This window comes from Tachysurus vachellii, chromosome 22 (assembly GCF_030014155.1).
Source record: "Tachysurus vachellii isolate PV-2020 chromosome 22, HZAU_Pvac_v1, whole genome shotgun sequence".
NCBI lineage: Eukaryota > Metazoa > Chordata > Actinopteri > Siluriformes > Bagridae > Tachysurus > Tachysurus vachellii.
The window spans coordinates 6,017,034-6,043,682 of record NC_083481.1 but is presented as its reverse complement, the minus strand read 5'-3'; the positions used below and the strand labels follow the sequence as shown (position 1 = coordinate 6,043,682).

General features: G+C 37.6%; 1 protein-coding gene across 1 annotated transcript in view; it reads right to left on the bottom strand.

Moving 5' to 3' along the window:
* Nucleotides 1-26,649, bottom strand: part of LOC132837926 (metabotropic glutamate receptor 7) — a 218,721-nt gene that overhangs the window by 32,974 nt on the left and 159,098 nt on the right. The window contains exon 8 of the mRNA XM_060857929.1: nucleotides 8,390-9,325. Coding sequence (XP_060713912.1) covers nucleotides 8,390-9,325 — 936 coding nt within the window. The remainder of the gene's footprint in view (nucleotides 1-8,389; nucleotides 9,326-26,649) is intronic.

The following is a 26,649-nucleotide window of genomic DNA, read 5'->3' as shown; positions in this document are numbered from 1 at the left end:
ACCAAACATTATTGATAATTGATTAACTGATTTGATAGAACCAATAATTTAAATATTTTTAAGCCAGATACATTTTTTAGTGTTAATAAAAGTCTCATGAATATAAATGGACGATATATGTCACGGAAGCTAAACGGTGTTGCATTCTATGTCTTCAAGACGATGCTTATTCGTGTGCTAACCATATTCAGTACAATATGCACCAACTTGTATTTTACTCTACATATAAAATCAAGCCACATCAGAAATATCAATAAAGACAATATTGTACCCTTACTCACAAACACCACAGACATACAGTATATCACAGCTTACTATCTCTGTTGCTATTTGCTCTTCTAATATATGTACCAGACAGGTATGCAAGGCATACTGGCTTATTAGGTAATGTAAACCCTCTGAGCTATCCAAAAGTACAGCTATAAATACCCCTGCTGCTGGATTCCCTGCTGAGAGATAAGATAATTTACCACTTAAAGCCTGGTTCCCTACAACATCATCCCTGGCTGGTTTAGTGATTAATGGCATGGGCAAATATAGCCAGGCTATTAGTCTCATGTGGGGGGGAAATAGGCCCAGGCATGAGATGTCCTTAGGAATAGAGATATAGAGGGTGAAATGGAGAGAGGGTTAATAAATATCTGTACTCCGATCAGAGAGAGAGGAACACCAGCTGCGACCAGACCACCAGGTCATGTTCTATTCCTCGACTGCGATATTACCAAGCGGCAGGTGTTCCATATCGAAATGTCCTCAAGCTCACAGTAAATCATGAGAAACCGCCTTGCCTCATCAAAGGGAGGCATATATATATATATATATATATATATATATATATATATATATATATATATACTAATAGATATGTGTGGTGTTAGAAAGAACACTGACTTGTGCATTAACCAAAAATGACAATAAGCAGGAAATGCTTCTAGTGTATGATTCTATAACTGAATTATGTTTTATTATGCTTAAAGAAAATATCAGTTTACTTACAGTGTACTGTTTAACAATGCTGAATAATGTATCTTTGGTTGTCTGGGAAAACTCATTGGATGTCTCTGCAGCGGGATTTCATCAAAATGAAAAATGGATTGTTTTTTTTTTCTGACTTTAACATGATTTAAAATATAAGCCCTGAATTGCATGTCCTGAGCTCCATTTTGATTTTAGTATAATAACAAAAACGTCTATTCGTTCATTCATCTTCTACCGCTTATCCGAACTACCTCGGGTCACGGGGAGCCTGTGCCTATCTCAGGCGTCATCGGGCATCAAGGCAGGATACACCCTGGACGGAGTGTCAACCCATCACAGGGCACACACACTCTCTCATTCACTCACGCAATCACACACTACGGGCAATTTTACAGAGATGCCAATCAACCTACCATGCATGTCTTTGGACCGGGGGAGGAAACCGGAGTACCCGGAGGAAACCCCCGAGGCACGGGGAGAACATGCAACTCCACACACACAAGGCAGAGACGGGAATCGAACCCCCAACCCTGGAGGTGTGAGGCGAACGTGCTAACCACTAAGCCACCGTGCCCCCTCAAAAAAGTCTATTTTTTTAAATTTAGTTAATCAGTAAAAAATAATATATTCGTTCATGAATATAGTTATACAATTAATTTTTGAGACTAATTCATTAAGTATTAGCTTATAATTTCTTATTTGTTGTTTAGCGGAAAATGAATAAAGGTTGAAATAATGAGATACAGTATGCTGAAATAATGATGTAGTTATTTCATAGCTTCAGCTTCACAAAGCTAGCAAAGCTGTGAGAATGTAACCTAAGGTAAATCTGTCTACCTTAAGGAAAAGTTTTTAAACCCACTATCATGTTTTGATCAAGTTCCTGGTTGTGTTCCATAGTGAAAAAAAATCAACCCCAGTTTATAACTGGTATAAACATCACCTTATTTTTTATTTTTTATTTATGAGTTTTCCGCCTACCCGAGTTACTTTTATTGTAGAGATTGCAATAAAATAAATATTCTGAATGCTAGTTTGAGAACAAAAATGGAAATATAACCAACAGAACAAAACTCACTGAAATAATAAGCAGTTATTTCAGCACAAAAGAGTAAAAAAAAAACTATGATCATTCAAGTCAAGAACGATGACTCACTTCCGGATCATCAAATGCTATTCATGTTGTTATGTATTAAATGACCTACAAATGAGATGCATAAAAAGTGGTTGTTTTTGACCATCAGTGTGCTGGTGTCTTTCAGTGGAATTGGAATGGAAATGCTTTTTTTCCCATCTTTGAGGAAAAGCAGACTTTAAAACTTTACTTGTGGAAATTCTGTGGTTTTCAGATTACTGTATATTTGGAAGAAGATGTAAAAATTTTACCATCTGAAGGGATTTCCCAGGCTGGTACACATACAGTCTCAAGAAAGACAACAAGGTAAACATCTTACTATTAATGTCTCCTATTCCTTAGAGGATTGGTCAACACCCAGAACTGAACCACACCAATCACACACCAAACACACACACACACACACACACACAATATAAATCTATATTTACTACACCACAGACACTAATAATATGCTTTAATGCTGTTTTGCACAAAAATTCAATGCCGCTATTAAAGGGGTACCTATGTTTACAACCCTTTTTCTGTTTACTAATCTCTGTTTGCACAGTGATGTTATAATCTGTACTCTGGTCTATACTGCTCATGTACTTCTACTAGTACTACTACAGTACTCTTTATGTATCTGTCCTGTAGCATATTGCATTGTTTGCTCTGTCTGTCTTGCACTATTTGCACTAGGTTACCCACAATGCACTTGTGTTGCTATTTGTTTTATGTAGCTCAGTCTTATCTCATGTAGCCCTCTATTGTTTGATGTATGGCGAAATGTTTAATTTCACTACGCACTACATCAGCTATATACAGTAGACAATAAAAGCTTCTTGACTAGACTTGACATGGTCAAACCCCAGTGAGCTCTGTAGCTTCACCCCATCAACGCTCATCTAGCTTTTCTTCATGTCATGTCATAAATTCTAGTTTAGTTAATGCAGCTACATTGCTACATATCCGTAGCACTCATGCAACAATAACATAGTTGAAATGATCCCACTGTACTACAGTGCAGTTGCTGTTCCTGACTCTGACAGGTGTAGACGGACTAAAAAACTGCAGCAGACTGCAAAGCAAAAACACTAACATGCTTTTTCGCATTCATAACAGCAGGACAGTTGGCAGATCTTTAGGTATTGGTGTCAATTTGCAAGCAGGAAAGAATGCACATGCTGCAAATTTCCAAATGCATACTGCAAACCAAGTGGATATACGGGCTTTCATTCAAGTATGCAGTAACAACAATAATAATGACAATAAAAAAAACTACATAAGTTTTATTATCAGTGTTCCTGAAATATTATGTGTTGTTACGTAACATTAATAAATTCACTCACACCGATTCAATACTGTATTTTGTAGGTAGCCCTATTCATGCTAAGAACAACAAATCCAACATACGTTTTATGCGAATATCCTATAAAACCTGGTCCAGAAATAAATAAGATCATAGACTTCTTGTCCGGTTCTCTGCCAGAACACCAGAGGGCGATCTGGCTAGATTTGTTTTGTTTTTGTGCAACATGTTTTGTTTGTTTTGTGATTTCAGGTGTGTTTGCCCCACCTGATCTTCTGTACTGTTTCCCCACCTTTGCACATCTGTCCCTCATGCTCCCTTTACTGCTTCCCCTATATATAACTGATTATTTGGTTTTAGTCTTTAATCAGTAACCATTTTTGTGTTCTTTCCCTAGTCTTGTGTTTCCAGTTTGTATGTTTTATTTTGTGGTTCTGTGATTAATAATGCCTTCTGAGTTTTTTCTTTAGTATTTCCTGTGTTTATTAGCCAGTCTGATTTTATCCAGCATTTGGGTCTACTGTAAGTTCTTCCATGGGCAAACCATGAGTACTCCTTCTCTAGACCTGGGTTTGATCCCCATCATTCTGACAAAGATTTTATATTAACGAAACGAATCAGATGAATAAGATTAATTCTAATCTGTGTATTTTGTATGTAGCCACATACATGCTATTAACAACAACAAATCTTGCATGAGTTTTATTACCAGTGTTCATGGATTCATGGTTTAACACCACCATTAAAATCCTCTAAAACTGCCCTTGATAACGTTTCTATGTAATGTGTTCTAGGCTGCATATGGAGCTATTACTTTTTCCATTACATGTTGAGACTGGCTGGGGATAAATTTCTTGTTTATCTTTACTGACATGTGCTGGGCCTGTGGTGCACAGATATATTGGAGTGAAGTCAATATTTTGTTGTTGGAAACTGGTGGGAAATGGAGCCTTGGAAACCCCTTGTGCTTTTGTGATGACTCACCCTGTCCCTCACACACACACACACACACACACACAAATACATACACCCTCATTACAGCCCCTGCAGCCAGTGTGAAACAGTTTAGAATCATTTGTATTCAGGTCTAGATTAGCAAGGTAAGGAGTGACACACAGCGCAAGCCTGGCTCTAACAATCCCACGTTGCTGACGTCAGGCCTTCACACGCTGCTGCTCTCAGCTACAGATGAGCCTGCCTTCCTCTAATGAGCTTGGCTCCTGTCTCCCAGGAGTCTGTATCATCTGTCCTTCATCACACTCTATGTTAGCTATAGATAACGGTGCTAAGAGAGAGCACTAACTGGTACAAGTGTGCTGTTGAGAAACATCCATTTATTTGTTGTACGGTTTGCTCCCACATGTAGAACACAGTCAATGCAATTCAATCTAAAGTTCTTCTGACGGATTACTTTTATGCTACGATGAAACCTGTCTATCCTCAAGGATGACCCCGCCCCATTGGCAAGGCAACTGGAATGACTTGTGATGAGTTTGGAAATAATGTAAATCATAGACTATATGAAGAAAAAAAAAGAGTGAAGAGAAACTGAAATTGTTTCAGTGGCTTCTGCTGTCTCAGTACCTCATTAAACCATGTTGTATTTATTTATTATTATCTATTTTTAAAGATGTATGTCTTTTTTTTGAGCAAAGCAAATGTAACAAATGGGCATTAGTTCCAAAATGACTAAGTAGAGATATAATGACAAAAAAAAAACAAAGCCAGTATTAACAGTAATCAAATATCCCGAGCTGTGTTTAGCAGAATCTTTGTGCCTTCATTGCATTAAAGCTCATCTAGCCTTTACTGTCATTTCCATAATTCTACCTTGGAGAATGCACCTACAGTAAACATCGCCTTGTAACAATGCATTACATCATTGTAGTTAAAAATAGCAGTGCAGTAAATCGCTGTAGACAAAAAAAACCCACAGTGATCCTACTTACCCCTCAGTTGTGTTTTACCACGTACAGTCAGTTGACCATATACACCCCCCACCGCCCACCACCACCCGCTGTGCCTGAGCTGAACATGTGTTGGAAGAAAACAACAGACTGCAAAGAAACACTAGCATGCTTTCACACTGTGAATATTTGCGCAGGTGGTAGAGTTTCCCTGTTCATGTCATTTTTCAAAAAAGAAAGAATCCACTTCCTTATTAAACTCAGACTCAAAACGTGTCACATCAGAATGTACAGTACAGATCGGACATTCTGCTGTGGCGACCCTGAACAGGAAGCGGTCGAATGACCACAACATGTACTATGTCGTTGTTTTGACATTCTATTTGTTTACTTCAATATTTAAGTACGTTGTTACATTACCGTACCTAGTTATTCTGAATCAGTAACTCATTCATTCAAGATATTTTGTTTTAATATATTTTCAAGATCATCATTTCAATGTAACAACATATGTCAAGATAATATCTTGTAAGTTTAACTTAATATTTCATTAACCCGATGTTATAACTTAGGATATTGCCTTTATTTCAACTTCAAAATAGTGTGCCATTTGTTGATGGAATAACATTATTTTAATATAATGGCTAGTTACCCTCTTATCAAGTCAAGATAATCTTCAGTATAACTTAACATCTCATTATTCTCTTGCAATAACTCAGGATATTGCTTTAATTTTAACTTTAAAATTTCGTAACTTTTTAACAGAATATATTTAATTCTGATTAAATTCAGAATTTCAGGATATTTTGACATGATTTCAACTCATTACATTAATATCATATTCTGTTAGATTAACTTATTATTGTCATGTAATAAATCAGAATCTTGTCTTTATTTTAACTTCAACTATTTCAGGATATCAAGTCTAGCATTTTTAACTTAATATAATAACATCTTCTTACACTGCATCTTTTCAAGAGCATTAAATAAATACAAGATTTTGGCTTAAGATAGTAAGTTAAACTTTTTAGTAGTTTATTAATAAATATTGTATTATCTGTTCTGAACTAATCATGTCAAGATAGTATCAACATTTTTACTAGGGTTATGTTACTATCTCATCTTAAGGTCTCATTTTTATGCCTGAATAAGCATTATTTAAAATATATATATATTGTTCTTAATATCTCATTGAATATATAGATAGAATATCTTTGTCATTGTTTTGGCATAAAATGTTTTTTTTTTGCTTTAACCTTTTACTTAAATTTACTAAGTAAAAATATCAGATCTTAGAAGTTCTTTGTTGCTTAATATTTTATTCTTTTTTTTTACAGTGTTAAGTAAAAATTAGGTCAAGATCTAAAATACTAAGTAAATATTAAGTAAAAATATCAACAAAAAGTGTTTAAAAAATAATTATTCAAATATCTTGTTATTAAAATATCTTGTTAAATTTCGTGTTAAATGTTAAAATTTCACTCAATAAAGTGTAATTTGTTGCTTTTCTGTTTTTTGTGAATATGCTGTTTCATTTCTTGTTCCCATATTTAACAATTATAATGACTCGTTTTTTTCCTCCCTAGCAATTTACCTACTAGCCCTGTGAGTAATGTTAATAGAGAAGTAATTATTGTAGTGCTTATTGTGGATCCTTATATGATATGCTTTACTGCAGGCGTCCATGTTTTCCTGAGTGGAAACGCTAAAACGTATTGAGTTTGGAAATAGTCCAGTAAAGTACAATGTAAGGCATAATTACTCATATAAATTATACACAGAACAGCACTGTGGAAGTATATCAAAATGCTTAAATATTACAAATCTTGAATGTTAGTTGACAGTTTGTTCAGTCCATTATTATATTCGGGATCACTACTGCATTCAGTGTGCGACATGCACTGAAATCATTTCCTTTTCAGCCGTGTGCTTTAAGTAATTGCTTTTCATTCCAGCTATTCGTATGATGAGAAACAAAACAAAACAAAAAAGGAGCAAATGTCCTGATGATTGTGAAACATAAACAGCTCTGTATGTGTGTGTGTTGTGTGTGTGTGTGTGATCCTTTAAACCGAGTCATCATTACAGTACCATTCTGGCCTTCCAGCCTACGAGCCTACAAGCCTACCGGAACGCTACCCTTTTCCATATCCAACAACAATTTATCCTTTCCTATGAAAGGGATGAAAGATGGATAGTGGTTTAGAGGTGGAAAAGCCAGACTCTGGATTGCCCACAGCTAGGAAACAGGTATTACAAAACATCACCATTACAAAAACATTCTGCAAATGGATTTGAAATGGAGCTGAACGTGTGATACATATGGGAGGTTATTTGCCATACAGAAAATGACAGCAAGGAGATTTTTCAGGCAGAAATTCTTCCATAAAGATGGAATAAAGATATGTTGTTTTTTAATAAATAAATAATGTTCTTGGCTCGCTCTGTGAAAGCTGTACATGTATCAGCTGGGAAAATAAGCTCCAGATCATCAGCTTCAGTCGACACAAATATCTTACCCTTTGTAGGAACAAAGCCTCTATCCAAACCATCTTTCCAGCTTAGAACATCTGCTGTGAATGCAAATGTTGCTATCTGCAAATCTAGTGGGCACTAGCTAGATCTTAGATTTGGTTCTCCAGATAAGGGTTTTGTTGGCTTTTGAGCTTAGGAGCACAAGGTACAAGATAGTACAAGATGGGAATCCACCATGGATAGGGGATGGACTCCAGTCCATCACAGACTGTCATACGAACACAGATTTTTATTCACACTAAGCGGTATAGCTAAATATAGCACAGTTAATCCATTTACTGGCATGTTTTTGGGAGGAACCTGGACAAGATCCACATGGACACAGAGATAATATGTAATACTCCACACTGACAGTAACTCAAGGTCAGGATTGAGCCCTGAACTGGACTCCTGGCGCACCATGCCATGTTTGTTTTGTTTTTTACACTGAAATCTGTCCTGCCAAATTCAATGATTCCTGGTTGACACTTTTAAGCAAATTCTAAATTGACCTACATGTGTAAGAATTTTTTAGTAAAAGAACAAAAAGTATGTATGCTTTACCTTCTCTGCAGACTGAGCTGTTCCAAAGAAAATAGGAATGAAGGCCAGCCAAACGATACAGGTGGTGTACATGGTGAAGCCAATGGGCTTGGCCTCATTGAAGTTCTCAGGAACTCCTCGTGTCTTGATGGCATAAACCGTACATGTGACCATGAGCAAAATACTGTATCCTAGTGAGCAAATTATTTGTAAATCTGTGATGTCGCACTTGAGCACCCCCCTAGCTTTGTCTGGATTGATGGTTTTCTGTTCATCATAATCGATTATCGTGTTCGGAGGATCCACCCCAAACCATATGAAGACTCCAAGAAGCTGCATTGAAATGAGGCTCGATGTTATCGCCAGCTGCGATGTTGGACTGATCAGTCTAGGTGGTGTCACTGACTTCTTCCCCTCTTCAAAGATGCGGTAAATTCGATTTGTCTTGGTTAGCAGAGCAGCATAGCTGATGCACATTCCCAAACCAAGGAAGATGCGCCTGAATGAGCAGACGGCCACGTCCGGTTTGGCGATCATCACAAAGGTTATGATGTAGCAAAGGAAGATCCCTGTGAGAAGCACGTAGCTGAGTTCCCGTCCTGAAGCCCGCACGATGGGAGTGTCATTGTAGCGAATGAATGTAGCCATGACGAAGATGGTGGCCACAATGCCGAGCATTGCTAAGAAGACAGGGATGACTGCCCAGGGAGAGTGCCACTCTAGCTTAACGATGGGGATGGGCTGGCATCCGGTCCGGTTGCCATTAGGTCGCATGTTGTAGGCACACAGCTTGCACGTTGTTTCATCGTACTGGTACTGGTAACCATCACATGGCTCGCAGTGCCAGCAGCATGGCATCCCTTTTACCGTCTTCTTCCGCTGGCCGGTCTTACATGGCAGGCTGCAGATGGAACTAGGAATTTCAACATCACCACTGGGCCACTGCATGTCCTCCATCTGGAAGAGGTCAACAAACAACATGAGTTTAATAATGTATATGTAATGTTTAGAAATGTTTTAAAGGTTCTTTCTTAATAATGTAACATCTGGTGAAGCCCTTTCTGATGAAACTCGAACTATGGTTCTACACTGAATCTATAAGTTAGTGAACACGTGAACACTAGCTAAAACAACTGCAGTTAGTGGACACTAGTTCACTGGATCCCAGTTTGTAAACACTGGCTAACAGCATCTTAGTTAATGAACAAGATCTCAGGTAGTGAATGTTAACTAAAAGGATCGCAGTTAGTAAACAAATGCAAGCTAACAAGATCTTAATTACTATAAACTAGCTGACAGGATCTCAGTTAGTGAACACTAGCTAACAGCACCTAGGTGAACTGGATCTATGCCATCCTGCAGAATCCTTTTGTAAGAGTGGGGCTCTTGTCTTTATTTTTGCTTCCAGAGTAAATGTAGTCTGTGTGTAAATTTGCCAGTCTGTGTTGTTCTAAATTTGGTCAGAGGTTTTAAAAAAGCTGCTTAAGAAACACGAGCAAGACAGGGCTTTTTTTGTTTTTGTATTGTAGACAGGCAAGTGTGACATCATGACAAGGGTCATGATTGAGGACAATGTCCCGTCCAGAGACAAGCTGTTTCGTGTTGAGGTTTTGTTCAAACCGACCATTGAAAATACCCTCTCTAATGAATATGTTGTTTTTTTTTCATTGGTTGTTGCGTTAAATCTTACCCAGATAGTGCTAGTTTCTGATTGGCTTTTGTGTAGCCTCTTTTTTTGATTGGCTGATAAGTGTCAGGCTCGACTAAGAACTGAGAGGCGCTTGATTCCTGAGACAGCGGTGCGGACTGATACATTATGGGCGCTGAGGCATATTAAACATATGATAAATAGTCAAAAAGTTTTTCTGCATGAGAAATACAATGTGTGGCAGGAGAGCGTGAGAAAAGACCGAAATGTGTGACTGTCACTCTCAATGCGTGACACTTGACAGCCATGAGCTATGATACACAGTTTCAGCTGGGATTTCTTACTCAATGGCCGTTTTTCATTTTATGAACAAATCAATAGAGTAAGTAATGTTAGTTGACCTACGATAACCAACACTGAAGATAAGTTTTATGAAACACATTTTTCAGATTTATTTAAGTTTTCACTGTACAATTGCCATTTTTACTCTTCGTACCAGTTCTCCCTTTCTAATCTGATTGCAATGCGATTTGAAAATATTTTCTTCAGTCCTTTCAAGCCCCATTTCCATGGAGACGGTGCTGATTTTAATTGAACAGTTTTAATTAAAACTTCCAACAATGAGGTGATGAGAGAAATCAAAAGTAGAGAAGTCATTAACTAAATAGTTCTTCTGATTGACTGATAATGCTCAAGAAAAAAATAAATAAATAACAAGGTGTATGGAATGATGAGGTGACATTTCAGAGGAAGCATTAAAAAAATGACAAATCTTTATTCACCTGATAGTTTTGGAAAGAACTGCAGTAACAAACTGGTCAATATTTGGTTCAATATTAAGCACAATAGCAAATTCCTCTTGGTCATATAAACAGGCGGTCATTGCCAGAGGCTAAGCAGTAACGATTAAAGCCCTAGAAACCTATTCTTAGCCACTGCTATTGTCAGCCAGTGTTTGTTATGGCAAGTTTCTCAGCCTTTCCTCGGCAACAGCGTGAATGGAAGAGTGACACCTGGAGCGAGAGGAAAGAAAAGCCGAATCACATGGGCTGACACACACAGTCAGCTGCTTGATTGGATATGGCCAAGCATTCCAGTGTGAGAACAAAAGAAGACACTTCGATGCACTCTTCTAATCTAGCACAGCCACCCATCTGGGATCAGAGGTAGACAGAAATACAGCAAGAGGCTGGACACGTCTTTTATGAGTCACCCATTGTACATGTTGTGTGAAAGGTCCTTTTCTAGTGCATCACTTGCTTCTCTGTCTTTCTGGCTGTTTTCCTACATCAAATCACCTCCATTATTCACACAACCTGCAATGCTCATTATGCACCCAGGCACACACTTGAAAACAAATGCTAAACTGCTACTAATGATGCATACCCTCAACACATCAATGGCATAAGCCAAGTAAAAAAAAATCAAGCTGGTGATTATAAGGATCTTTGCTTACTGGAACCATAACCCTTGGACATCACACGCACTTAAGACTTAAACTGATTTCAACAGCCTTTTAAAGTTATACCGTATGAGATTATCCAAATAAATAATTTAATAAATAAAATCTTGGCTGAGTTCTAGCATGGCTAGATTCTAGAGTCTCTGTAACAGATTATGCATTGAACATTTTTGTACAATTGACCTGCGTTAAAATGATGTATTCTGCCAATCTCAACAATCTATATACTGTAACAGTGTATATTCTAGTTTCTTAGAAAGTCAGATTGCAGATACCCCTGGATTAAACACGTTTGCTAGGTTCTGCTTATGTCATAAATCTTGGCTCAAATAGATAAGTTTAATTGGAAACTAGCTTTTTATATAATAATATCAAAATCACAGCTACAAACAAACAAAAATAGAAGAATAGTTTGGCTGTGTAAATGAAGACAACATGAGATACCTGTTCTTTAACCTGAGTGTGATGTAATAAGGATATTTATTTTGTTTTTTTAGTATGTGTGGTAGTTTTGCAGCTTTCTGTATGAGAGCTCAGGCTTGAAGGACTGTAATTGTGATAATAAAAAATGTGATAAAAATAATATTTTAAATGATGTGTTTAAATGTGTGCCATCCTCCTATTGCTGGTCTTTACCTCTTAATGCAACTATTGTCACTGTATACATTGCAATTGTACTGATACTCATTGTAGTCATGCCACTGGCAATATCCCTACACAACTCTGATCTCCTATTCAGCCATGGCATGGAACCGTGGTGTAACCTTGGGCAATCAACTGTCATTTTCCTTGCATTTGACACGGTCATGTGGGTTTCTTCTCTACAACATCAGAAGGATTCTGCATTTTTTTTTATCCACACATCCTCACATTTTTATCATTTTGAGATTGAACCACTGCAACTCACTTGCTGGCAGGTCTACCTGTGAACACAATTCGTCCTCTGCAAATAATCCAAAATACAGCTGCACCGCTTGTTTTCAACCTGCCTAAGTTCTCACACACCACCCCACTGCTGTGCTTAAGGTAGCTGCACACATCAGAGTCAAAGGCATCAAGGCAGGCGTCAAGGCATCAAGGCAGGATACACCCTGGACGGAGTGCCAACCCATCACAGGGCACACACACACTCTCATTCACTCACGCACTACGGACAATTTTCCAGAGATGCCAATCAACCTACCATGCATGTCTTTGGACCGGGGGAGGAAACCGGAGTACCCGGAGGAAACCCCCGAGGCACAGGGAGAACATGCAAACTCCACACACAAAAGGCGGAGGCGGGAATCAAACCCCCAACCCTGGAGGTGTGACGCGAACGTACTAACCATTAAGCCACCGTGTCCCCAACCCTGATGCTGGCCTACAAAACCAAAAATGGACCAGCTTCCTCTTACCTTAAAGCTCTTATCACTCCTTGCACTGCACCTCGCTCCCTCATATCTACTAGCACTGCTCGACTGGTCACACCATCTCTCAGGGTATGAGGTAGCTATACAACAAGACTCTTTTCTGTTCTTGCACTGATGTGGTGGATTGAACTTCCCCTAGATGTCTGAACAGTTGAGTGACTGGCTTTATCTTCAAATGGCGGGTGAAGACCTACCTCTTTCCAAAACACTAAATCAAGCACTTAATTTCATTATTTGTTTAAAACAAACAAACAAACAAACAAACAAACAAATAAATAAATAAATAAATAAGATGAGGACATCTTCCAAATGCTGTAAATGTAAATGTACCCAGTATAGTTTGGTCTCACCAAACTTAGCACACAGGACTAAAAGTTGAGCAATGCCAACAATATATTATACCTTCTAAGAGTAGAAACCTTTGTCACTTATACAATACATTACAGAACAGTGAGATTATTTCCTTTATCCCAGCTTGTTAGGAAGTTGGGGTCAAAGTGCAGGGTCAGCAATGACCGGCTCCTTTGGAGCAGAGAGGTTTAAGGGCCATTCTCAAGGGCCCAACATGGCAGCATGGTTGACCTTTTGATCAATAGCCCAGAAACTGAACCATTGAGACACCACTGCCAGGAATAAATTGCACACTTGCAAGCATCTAAAGAGCACCTAAACTGACCCTTAACCTTAACCTTAGTAACCAAGTGGAAACCTTTTGGCACTTGTTTCTTCTTTTGGAAACCAATTGTCCACACAAGGACACAACTGTCAAATAGTTCTATTCTTGTGGTCCCCAGCTAGTTATAAAAACAATCTTTGACTAAGAATAAATAAATAAATGAATGGATGATAGCAAGAAATAAAAAAAAAATGTTTACACAAAAATCCATTCAATTCCTCCTGCAACAGTTCCACTTAGGGCACAATCTCTTGCTTGAATGAAACTAAAGCAGCTTGGGCTAGTGCTGTCAAGTACACAAACTCCACAGAGGCTGTAAATCCAGCCTGGCCTGACATATACTGAGTGGCATATGGGGTCAGAGGAAATGGCCAGGAGAAAAGACTGAAAAACTAACTCCTGTACTGTAGACAACACTAGATCAGGAGTGGATTACTTCAGCCTCAGTGGCAGATTGCTTCTGCTCCAGCCACAAAGTTCAACGATTTTACAGATTAGACTTTGTCGCACTATATTTATGAATACAAATGAGGCACAGCCTACATATTCTACATGTGATAGAAGTTCTTACACCATAACTTCTGCGTTTTGTTTCTGAAAACTATTCTGATGTGAGTGGTATTGCAGTATATTTAACCTTTTTAATCATATTTTACATAAAATATGCTGCTTGACACAAGAATTTTTATGACTAGGGGTCAAGTCAGGAAATTACTGAGCAAAGCACTTAGAGTAAATTATATAATATAGGACTGAAAGAAGAGTATGAGGAAGAAGAAGCCTTTATTTGTCACATTAAAGCAGAGTGAAATAATTTTCTTTGAATATTCCAGCTTAAGAAGTTGGGGTCAGTGCATAGTGTCAGTTATAATACAGCACCCCTGCAGCAGAGAGGGTCAAGGGTCTTAAGTGGCCCAAGTGGTGCAGCTTGGAGGTGCTTGGGCTTGAACAACCCTGAGACCTAGACTTAACCTTAGAAATAAACCTTAGATTTAAACTCCCAGAAGTTGAGTTTGAGTAGACTCGCTTTGGCTAATATAGAGTGTGATAGAGCATGGAGTTTATTATGGTGTGTGATTTTAAATATGTTGGACAGAATAAAGAAGAATAACTTAAGATCTGCTGATTTGCTTTTTTTATATAGAGAAGAATCAAAATTCCACCAGTACCAATTTCAACAATGAGACGAATAGCATTGTGGGCAATGAGGTAGACTGTTAAACAAAATGAAAACTTCTCCATATATATAGGAATTTTTTAAAAAGTGCTGTAATATTAGTATTCAATTTTACAATCAAGACCCATACCAGGGGTTTTGTAGTATCACAGATCTGATCTGATAGGACTAGTCAAGTACTGAAACCAGTTAAAGTGTTACACAGCAAGAGATTATAGAAGAAAAGTCTGACTGGATTTAAGAGATATGAGTAAAGAGAAAAAACTCCAAGGTAATAAAGATTTGATCAAGACTTGATGAATAATTTAAGATGAGAGAGTAAGGTGGAATCTGAGATTAAGCTCAATGACAAAATTACCAGAAATCTGAAAAAAGGGGTCAAGTTCATTGTATGTAGATGGGCACGTAAAAAAAAAACATGTAAAAGATTGATATGATATTAATGAATAAAAAATATATAATTATAATTGGATATGCATTCACACTTGTTTGACTTCACCTGTGATCAGATCACATCTAATAATTTTTTTTCACATTATTACTATAGGCTATTCATGACAAATATTGTAACTGTTGTTACAGTACAAAAGGGCTAGTGTCATGGTACAATATTGGTTATGGTTGATAACTGTTGTCTCTCAACAAATCTAATTAAAGTTAAATGTACCAAAATTAAAATGTTAGTGCCTTCCAAATTCTATTTACCACTAATTTACAGTTATACTTTTGAACACTGAGGCACATCTTCTCACAGGTTTGTACCTATCCTACCCTACTTTATATCTTAGAGTACAGTTCAGAACCATGGTCAGCGACTAAATAGGGTAACTATGAACCACTATGTACCTTTGTAACTACGCAAACCTTGAGGTGGATGAGCTACAACAATATTCTAATCTTGTAAATAACAATATTCTAATCTTGTCAGCAGGCAGAGGTTCTTTAAAATGATACAAAACTGAAACATGTCTTTACAGTGTTATGACGGTTAAGGGCCTTATAAAACAGTGAATTCAACCATGCACAAAAGACCAAACATTGTAATTTTGTTGGTACCAGGATTCAAACTCACACCATTCCTATCAGTTGTCCATATCCCTGGCCTCTGCCCCAAGCCAGTGCTCTGTCCCTACAACAAATATACTATACAAAGCAGGACTAAAGCACCCACAGTTGGCCAACAGGTATTATTTCTAGGCTCTTTTGCTGACAACAATGATGGGAGGACTAATAAAAAAGGATTTGTAGGTGACTACTGCAAACTGTTATGCGGTGTGGTAATTTTGTATAGTCGCCAGCCGACTTCACCAAGGGAGACACACTAGACATGGAGAGCACATTTAGAGAATGTTACTTGGTGCCAACACATTCCTGAAGGCTACTGTATATAGATCTATTCTGGTATGTTTAAGCTGTGTATGTGGGTCTATGATCCTAAAGTATAGGATAGGATACGATTTTATGTCCTTATTTCTATGGAATATGCTAATCACACATCCAGAATTAGGAAATAAAACGTATTATGAAACACATGTTCTGGGCGTATTGCTGACAGATCAAATGGGAAATTGGGAGTGTAAGATTGTGCATGACTTTTGTTTTCTATGTGTATGATTTCCTACATCATCAGGTCCAATTCTGTACTACTGAAAGTGCTCCCTCTGTTTGAAGCAGTTGAAAGAGGGCACCGTGCTTCAGCCTCTATCATTATGCCCACAGCTTCCCTCTCTTATCAGTAGTGCCCAGGCTTTATGCTTTTACTGGCACCATTTACTGTCAAGCGCACTTGCCAATAAATCATCCCTCCTGTCTGGCTAGCATCACAGGTGAGGCGGAAATTTAAATGGCATTAATACTGAGGCTAAACCAAGTGGTCTATGCCTACATGCTTATCATATGGATAATTTCCTACAGAGCATTCAACAAGTAGTGTCGAGTTTTAATGGGAAAAAAGTTTAATACTACATAAATATTCCATATTGAACTTTTTACTCTTTGCTCTTTTCAAATTGTGCTTACTTTTGATTTGCACAAACACCTGTCAATCATGTTTGTGTGTATTTCAAGCAGCTGCCCTTATGGTAAACTGACAATGTTTCACATGATCAAATGAAGGAAAAAAAAGAATCCTTAATTAATCCATATTTGGGTAACAGAGATGAATTCATGTAATTGTTATTATGTGAGTGTATTTATGTACTAGCTATGTAATTATGTAATTGTAATTTTGATAATGTTATCAGGTAGCAATAGATAAACAATTGTGTACCTAATAACATACATATATAATTATTATATCTAATTATAATTATAATAATATCTAATTGAATTATAGTTATACAATTGTATATGAAAGAAATGTAATTGCAATGATGTGATGTTTATGCAATTATATGCTCACGTAATGGTTATTTCCTGAAATTGATCATGTGAATTTAAGTGAACACATGACATCATAGAAATGATTTGTGCACAATAAAAGTAATCTGTTAGCTGTTAAGCTGTTAATGATGTGAACATTCATTCATTCAGTCATCTTCTACCGCTTATCCGAACTACCTCGGGTCACGGGGAGCCTGTGCCTATCTCAGGCGTCATCGGGCATCAAGGCAGGATACACCCTGGACGGAGTGCCAACCCATCGCAGGGCACACACACACACTTTCATTCACTCACGCAATCAAACACTACGGACAATATTCCAGAGATGCCAATCAACCTACCATGCATGTCTTTGGACCGGGGAGGAAACCGGAGTTCCCGGAGGAAACCCGGAGGAGACACGGGAAGAACATTCAAACTCCACACACATAAGGCGGAGGCAGGAGGTGGCGATGTGCTAACCACTAAGCCACCGTGCCCCCCCTCATTATTATTATTATTATTATTATTATTATTATTATTATTATTATTATTATTATATGACGCACAACCTATCTGGTAAAAGTATTTCACTAAACCTGTCTAACATGTAAAAGGAACACTGGTACTTAGGAGTTTCTACCCAGCCATGGTTGTATAGCACTTACTGTTCAACAGCACAGAGCTTTTTATCGCTGGAGCTTTTCCCAGAATAAACAGGCCCTCAGATGCATAGTGTACTTGCTACTTTTTATAACTTCTAACAAATATTTGGCCTCCATCAGATGGATTTTTAAAAGTTATTGAGCACACTGGCAACTCAGCAGCACAGTGGCACAGGTGCCAGATGGTGTTCGTTTGAATTAGAGTGTGAATAAATCCTGAAATCTAAAGTGTGCAAAAATAGAGATGAAAAGGTGAAAGAGATAAAATACTTGCCAAAGACAGGTTCAATAATAAACTTAATGTTTTTACTAATAAGCCTAAGACTTTTTTGAAATTATTTTGCTGTTTCATACAGCTGTAGTCTGGAGTGAGGTTCATTCCCTCGGGGCAGACTCTTAAACAAGTTCTACATATACTGAGGTTCTGTATTTGGCTTGTGGAACCATTGAGTGACGTGACATACGGCTAAGTACAGTATGGTGACCCATACTCAGAATTCGTTCTCTGCATTTAACCCATCCAAAGTGCACACACACAGCAGTGAACACACACACACCGTGAACACACACCCGGAGCAGTGGGCAGCCATTTATGCTGCGGCGCCCTGGGAGCAGTTGGGGGTTCGGTGCCTTGCTCAAGGGCAACTCAGTCGTGGTATTGCTGGCCCGAGACTCGAACCCACAGCCTTAGGGTTAGGAGTCAAACTCTCTAAACATTAGGCCACGACTTCCCCAAATGAATATGTAGATAACATTGTGACGTGTTTTAAAATGACATATTTTAGAAAAGAGCATATAGTTTATTAAATTTGTGAAGCAATCGGAACTGAAATGAGAAAAAATGAGTTTTGCAGTTATTAATAAAGTATATCATTTTTATTCTTTTTTTTATTGTTTTTGTTGAAATATAATTATACCATTCTAATTTTCTTTACTTTCTTGTCTAAGTTGGATATAATAATAATGAGAAGAAGAAGAAGAAGAAGAAGAAGAAGAAGAAGAAGAAGAAGAAGATGACAAAAAAGTACACATTTATATTATTTAATTTAAAGAAACGTGTTGGAGTTTCATACATGAAACAAGTGAAAGAACCATTTGTTCCATATAGAATAAGTAGTAATATTTTTCATTATATAATTATTATAAAATAGTATTACCTAGAAAATAGTCTCAAACACTGTTCCATTTTAACATACTACATTTTTTAGTAACTTCAGTAATAATTTTGCGATTATTAATATTTGTATAACTAGTAATTCAGTAAAACATTTGAGCATTTTTTTCCCAAACAAGTGGCATTATACATCACTGAACACACCCAAGAACAAAACCTTTTTTTCTTTAACACATCATTTACAGGTTTAACAATATAATTCCATCAATTGAATTCAATAAATTTTTTTAAAGTATTACGCACATTAGGCAAATATATAACACCAAAATGTACTTATTTATTGCAGCCATTTGAACTTCCTGTTTTTTAGCCACACGTACACTGTACTAGTATGAAAATTGCAACTGGACAACATATAATCAGTCGATTAAGTATACACTACATATAACATTACCCAGTGGTAACAGTTCAATTCAGGCTTCAAGTCACAATATTTATGGTGATAATAAAAGCACAGATTTTCACTATATGCATCATGTAGCCCCAGTGGTATGCAGGTCCCACTTTCTGTACAGGTTCACGGTACTTGCAAGCTATTGCCTCTTTTAGCGTTATTAACTCCACACTATCAAGGATTTCACAGCTCTGTGCCGTCTGCCGAGTCTTGTTGCTTGGAAACCAAGATTAACCCCCCTCCTTCCCTCCTGACTCATCCATCTCTTATACCACACACATAAATGTTTTTTTTTTTGCTGCTGAACATGCTGTGGTCAGAGTGGTTTTGGATCAGCAGATAATAATTCTTTGGGAGTCTTGGTAACATGAACTGTAGTCCTAATATCACATGTGACAAGAAGGTACATGATGTACATGCCTGATGCTTCAGAGTGGGAACTGCTGGGAAAAAAGCCATGCAGCTCTGCACATCTGAGCTTGATATATGCTCCCTAAAGCAATTTCCTACCAGCTGTTATGGTGCGCTTCATTATATGGACTTCGGGGGTCTCCTTACGGTTGTCCTTAATACTCATCATGAAGCGCAGTGTAAAAATCTGAGAAAAAAATTAACGTTGTTGCTATGGATACCGGCGCGAGATCCATCTCTTTGGCCTTGATGGTATTCCTTTACTTTTTAAACCTCCTCCACATTTCATGTGGTACAGACTGTGGCAAAATTCCATCTGCTTAGCTCCCTTGCGACACTGTACTAGCTTTTCTCAGAAAGAGGTTCTGCATTGCTGACTGTCTTAAGGCCTTTGTGCTAACAAGAGGCGTAGTGATGTTGTTGATGTTGCTTCTTGTTTTCCCTTCCCTTCTCCCATCAACATGAAGAGTAAAAACGGTTATTATAGATAGGCGGAGTGATGGGGATGTTCGCAATTGTCAAACACTGTAACTGTCAGGGTTTTTCACACAGCGAGCGTTCCGTTCTCAGTCATGTCACAAATTCAATCTGACACACGGGGCATGCTTGAGTGCTTTCTTATATGAGTGTTTGCGACAGTAATTAAGTATTCAGGGGAAAAATGCCTCTTTAAGAAGATCCCATGGAGACTAGTGCAACGGGATGTACACAGCAAGCAAATTACTGTCAAACAGGAAGTGACTGACGAGGGAAAATTAGGTGGTAAGGAAATGAACCAGGGATGTTAATGAATGCTTACATGTACATGTCTGAGCCTAATATACAGCAACAGCAAAAATTCTGCCTTAACTTTTTTTTTTGAAAGTCATTTTCTCATGTATAAAACTTGAAATTAGCTTGTTGTCACCTTGGATCCATGAATACAAAATGTACCCCCTGAAACCTTCTATCAGAAACGTGGCTTGTCTGCAAACAACTTGTCATAGCTGCAAGCCCAAACAAATAACAGGGGACTGAAGTGAAACCAAGATTATTCACCGTTAATGCAACTTCTTTTAGTCACTGATATTGGAAAAGAACTACAATGACAACAACTACAAAAAAAAAATATACCTGACTAGAATGTAGGGGGCACGGTGGCTTAGCGGTTAGCACGTTCGCCTCACACCACCAGGGTTGGGGGTTCGATTCCCGCCTCCGCCTTGTGTGTGTGGAGTTTGCATGTTCTCCCTGTGCCTCGGGGGTTTCCTCTGGGTACTCCGGTTTCCTCCCCGGTCCAAAGACATGCATGGTAGGTTGTTTGGCATCTCTGGAAAACTGTCTGTAGTGTGTGATTGCGTGAGTGAATGAGAGTGTGTGTGTGCCCTGCGATGGGTTGGCACTCCGTCCAGGATGTATCCTGCCTTCCGATGCTATCCGATGACGCCTGAGATAGGCACAGGCTCCCTGTGACCCGAGGTAGTTTGGATAAGCGGTAGAAAATGAATGAATGAATGACTAGAATGTGACACCTGAGCTCATGAAGCACCAACACAATCTTTCAAAAGGTCTTCGACAGACCTTCATACATGATCTCTACAAGCTCAAACATTTACTCTCAAACTCCACTTAAACTTTTGTTGTGACTCTAAGGAAGCGAGTAATTGCCCCAACTTGATTTAGGGAAATTTTCCAATAATACGCTAATTAAAACAAGCAATAGCTGCTTGTTTTTGTATTGTGTTTGTGTATCATGCTTGATGGGTAATCTTTATTATGTTTGCTATTTACATTTTACTTTTTACTTGCACATGCACTTTATACTGTATACTGTTAATTCAATTTAATTTCAACTTTTATTAAATGTTTGTATTTATCCCCAATAAGCAAGCTTGATGTGACTGAGATGACTGTGGTGAGAAAAAACTCCCTTAGATGGAAGAGTAAGAAACCTTGAGAGGAATCAGACTCAAAGGGAACCTCATCCTCATTTGGGTGACACTTGAGGGTGTGAATATAAATATACAGCCTAAAAATTGTGTATTGATTAGAAGGTTGTTGTCCTCAAAAACCACATGTAGTTTGCATCTCCTCTTAGAATGTCTGACTACTTCATGACGTGGAAAAAAACTGGAGCTGTTACATCGTGAGATGCCTCAGGCTCCTTACAGGCTTGGCCTCATCTCAGTGAAGGTCTGAAATCTTCATGACACGAAACACAAATGGAGCTGGTACAATCATTCCATGAATTAAAAATACACCTATTTATATATTTTTACCTTGTCTAGTTTTGTCTGTCTCACTGTAATGTTATTTGTACACCTTTTTATTCCAGGACTTGAAGGTTTGTGCATATTTTTCTATGTGCATGTTTTTCTATGTACTCTAGGGTCCAGTATTCTTTTTTAATGCTAGAAAACTGAAAAAACACTATAAAAATTCTGAGGAAGAGATGGCGGTAGAGAGATGGAAATTTCTGTGAAATTTTCCAACAAATTTCAGTTTGTTCCAACTAGCTTTCAGTTTCCAAAATATAAACAAACCACTATCCTGACTTAAACAAGCATGACCCCGATCAGGCAGTTACTAGGGACCAATGCTGCACATTCATATTAATAAACCCTACAATAATCCATTTCCTGTTCGTATCTGGGTTTGAATTTTTTTAAGGAAGATTTATCTATTTATTCAAATTCTGAAGTGTAGTCAGTTACACCCCCGGAGTGCATTCATGATCAATCATCTCTTCCTGATGATAATAACGTGATCATCTTAAAGGTCATATCTCTATAGGTTTCCGTTTGACTTCTCACGAGTTTGACATTTGACTGAAAAGGAGTAAGTTGTTGGTAAATACGATCCCGTCTGATACATCTGCCTCATTTCATGGATAACTTGCCTGATGTGAAACCAATTGAAAAATAATAACAATCAATAAAAAGCTGATTTTTTTTTTTTTCATAGTGCAACTTGCTCCATGGGACAAATTGTAGATAGTACAGTATACATAAAAACCTTTTTTATAAGGTGCAATTTTTTTCATAGAATGGAATCCATTTAATTATTAAAGCCTCTGCAGCAAGCAGAGAACACATCAGAACATCTTGCACATCCACAGCCACCATTAAGCAACCCGATGAATTCTGTAATAGCCCACCTCACCATTAGTCACTGTATTTTTCTCCTGGGAATGAATTCAGTGCTGGCTCTCATCACAAACCCAGTAAGCAAGCGCGATCAACCCGACAACCATGCTGTAGTTATCTTCCAATCTGCCTAGAGGAGCCAGAAATTTGTGTTGGTACTGTAGAGGTAAGCAAGAGGTGTTTTCGTTCATTCGTTCATTTATTCATCCAATCATTTTTACTCCCCTGTCCATGAAACTCCAAGCAAATCTTATTACAATGTGACCTTAAGTTGCTGTCTATGCACTGGAGTCCAGGGACAATATTCTGCAGCAGAGCAGAAGAGCTTTGTGCTTTCATAAAAATGCCGACACAAGTCCACACACGATTCAAACGTCGCCTGAGTGTTAGCTGAACCTTCTTGCCATTTTGCAGATTTACTCGGCAGGGGGAAAAGGAATGCGTGATGTGCAAATGACATTTGCTATCGGAGCCGGGGGCGATCCTTGAACATGCCTCCTCATCTGTGACTCAATAGCATCCCGGAGACATGAATTCTTTCTCTCTGTATATCTCTATCTCTCTCTCTCACACACACAGTCCCTGATTCTCACAAAGCAAGTAATGATGTTGCTGAGACCTATGGAAGAACTGGCTTTTGAAAAATAATACATTTGCATGATATAATTAATAAAAAAAAGAGGCTGAGACATGCTGTGATAGCTGAATATATGAAGCACATTACCCGCTGTACTTGTAACTAAAATAACTAAAAGCTAGTCTGAAATCATTCACTTAATCATTCAATATTTACTCTATAAACTCTTTTATAAGTTTTATAAGTCCAACACCAATCCTCAAAGTAAATGGTGATTTCAAAGCCATTTCTTCTCTCTTAGATGCCCCAAGTACTTGTTCCTAAGCATCTGAAGGTGTTATCTTCAACCACTAAACCTCTGTGTATCCCAACTGAGGTAAAGACAAACGTCTTACACCGAAGGCCAACAGTGTCCTGACTCATTTTCTATCAGATTTATTCCAGCTATAAAATCATTCATGTGACAATGTCTGATTAAATGCCGGTGTTCTGGTAAAAAGGGTTAAGGTAATAAGAGAAGCACATACTGTATAGAACAAATGTTACAAATTGTTGTCTCACACATGACATTGACACATGACCATGACTATCACCTTCTATATTGACTTTTGCTCTGTATAAGAGTATCAGCTTCTATTAAATTCAGACACACACAACAAAATAAGGGCAAGATGCTGTGGATTTCTGTTTCGTATTTCTCTGTACTGCGCTGAATTTTGTGTGTGTAAACTCCATGGAACCTTGCCGTTATTTTAATTGACCACACTTGCTAATGCTGCTCTGCATGCTCAGGTTGGCTAGTGATTTCTTTCTCTCTCACTCTGTCTCTCTTTCCCTCTCTCTTTCTTGCTCTATCTGTGTTTTCATGCAATGGATATGTAGATTCCTTTTCTGAATGTGAGCCTGGGGTCAATCCCAGGGGACCGGAGACACAATGTAGGTTGCCAGTCCTTCACAAGGCACAATCCGCACACACAACCTACCACACGTGTCTTCTGACTAGGGAGAAAACAGGAGTACCCAGAGGAAACCCCCAAAACATATGGAAAAATTGACACGAATCAAACCCATAGTAAAAAATCTTATTTTAATACAATTACAATTTAAAGCCAATTTGTAGTGCATAATTATATTTTGATGTGTTTATGTGTATTATCACAAAATGATTATGCTCAACAAATTGGCTTTAGATCTTTTAAGCAAATATTTATTATACTAAAGTGATGGCTAAAAGCATGTTCCTTTGTCAGTTGTTAGCTATATTACTCCCTAATTAGCTGTAGATCAAAACTAAAGACTTCAGACAGAAAATGTTTCTTGTTTAAAGAAGTAGATTTGCACTAAAAAGCAAATTTGAATGATGTCCCGACTATTATTTTCGCAGAACTATTTTTTTCTTGTTTTAACAAATAATTTTAATTTTTACACTCTCAATTTTTACCTAATTTTAATTTTTAAAAACAGCAAATTAGCCACTAGAGCTTAAGAGACAATCATAATAAGCAAGATCAATGCAGATAAGGTTCGTTATATTCCAATATTCCAGCAATATTGATGGAAAAAAGTGCCATGATTAATTTCTCCTATTTGGAAATTAGTCCAGCTTTCCTGAAAGCTCCTATTTAACTGAACTGAGGGAGGAATCCATTGCACCGCCTGTCGATCAGATGAACCTGATAATGTTAGAACTGATTTTAGTCATGTTGAAATCCATTAAACTGCCCTGTGCTGCACAGGAGATTTACACTCTATTTGTATTTGACAGCAAAGCAAACATGAACCTCTTTTCTGCATCTGTTCTTCGTCAACTGAATGACAGCGTTGCCTGGCATTAATCCCAAAGTGTGTATGATCAATAACAGGAGGCAGGGCAGAACTGGGACATGGCGGCTCTCTTAGTAATTAGTAATCGATGCATCTGCTGGTGATTAAAACGAACTCCCAAGGAGTGATGTTCTACATAAAGATTTCAAGATATGGAGTTAGCACTAATTGTAAAACAAACAAAATATAATGAAGAGTGACTTTTTTTAATTATGGATTTTTTTTTGTTCTGATCAGTCAGAAAGTGTTGATTCATTTCCTGTCTAGCACATTTCCATTAATGTGCGTGTCCTAATGTGTTAACGTTTCTATAACAACAGCACATTCGGAACAACTTGTTCATAATTAAAACATGCTAATAACTAAATGTTTAGAGTTATTTAGCAAAAAAAAATTTATAATTGGTGAAACGACAAAAGAAGACATTTATCTAATACGTACAGTACATAAATAACTGTAGGAGTCTCCGATGTCAGCGCTTTGTAACAGTCACTATGATTTCTTCCAGGCTTTTAGGCTTTGTTGTTCTTAGTAACCTAACAAGCTGTATTGTTTTGTCCTATTCATTTCAAAAGAGTAAATACTGCAATAAATAGTTCCTGATGTACTGAAAGTTTCTAGCTGCTACAGTATAATATAAGCGATAACAGCAACTAGCTTGTTTCATGGATGTTTCACTACATTACAATAAATGCTTAAAAGAACATGTCATTAATTAAAAGATTTTTAAAAATGTTAATAATTTGTCACTTGCTATGGTATCAGATGAACAAACCATTATATCCATGCTGTAATAGGAGAATAATCTTCAGGTTGATCATAGGGCATGTCTCAGTGGGCTCTCTAGCTCCCTAGGTGGTGAGTCAGTATATCATGTACATGAGCTGGTGCACTGGTAAGGAGTCACTAATGGCTCACTACTTATTGACTAATTTTCGATGATATTTTAATGTAACTTAAAAAACCCAAACACAGCAACTATATGTTTTACAGGTCATTTAATTTCTTAGCTTAATAACACATTTCTGACATGCTACTTCAAGCAGAATCGTAGGCTAGTTAGTGAATTTTTAAAATAATAAATCTCTTAAAAGTTCTTAGACTCTTAAACCAAATACAGAACGTTAAATGAAGCAAAAATTATAACAATCTGTAACTTTTTTTTAATGAGAGCTTTCAGAAAATATGATTTCCAGTAAGGGAACATAGTGAGCACTGATGCTCCGTGTTATTAAGGTTTATTGTGGGATTTTTAGGAAGCACATATTCCAGTGCCTTGGAAGGAAAATAGCAGACTCTGATCAGTGCCCTGACTACTGAACTAGAGCGCTGATTGAGATGCAGCCATGGATTTTTTTTTTTCCGGTGCCGACTT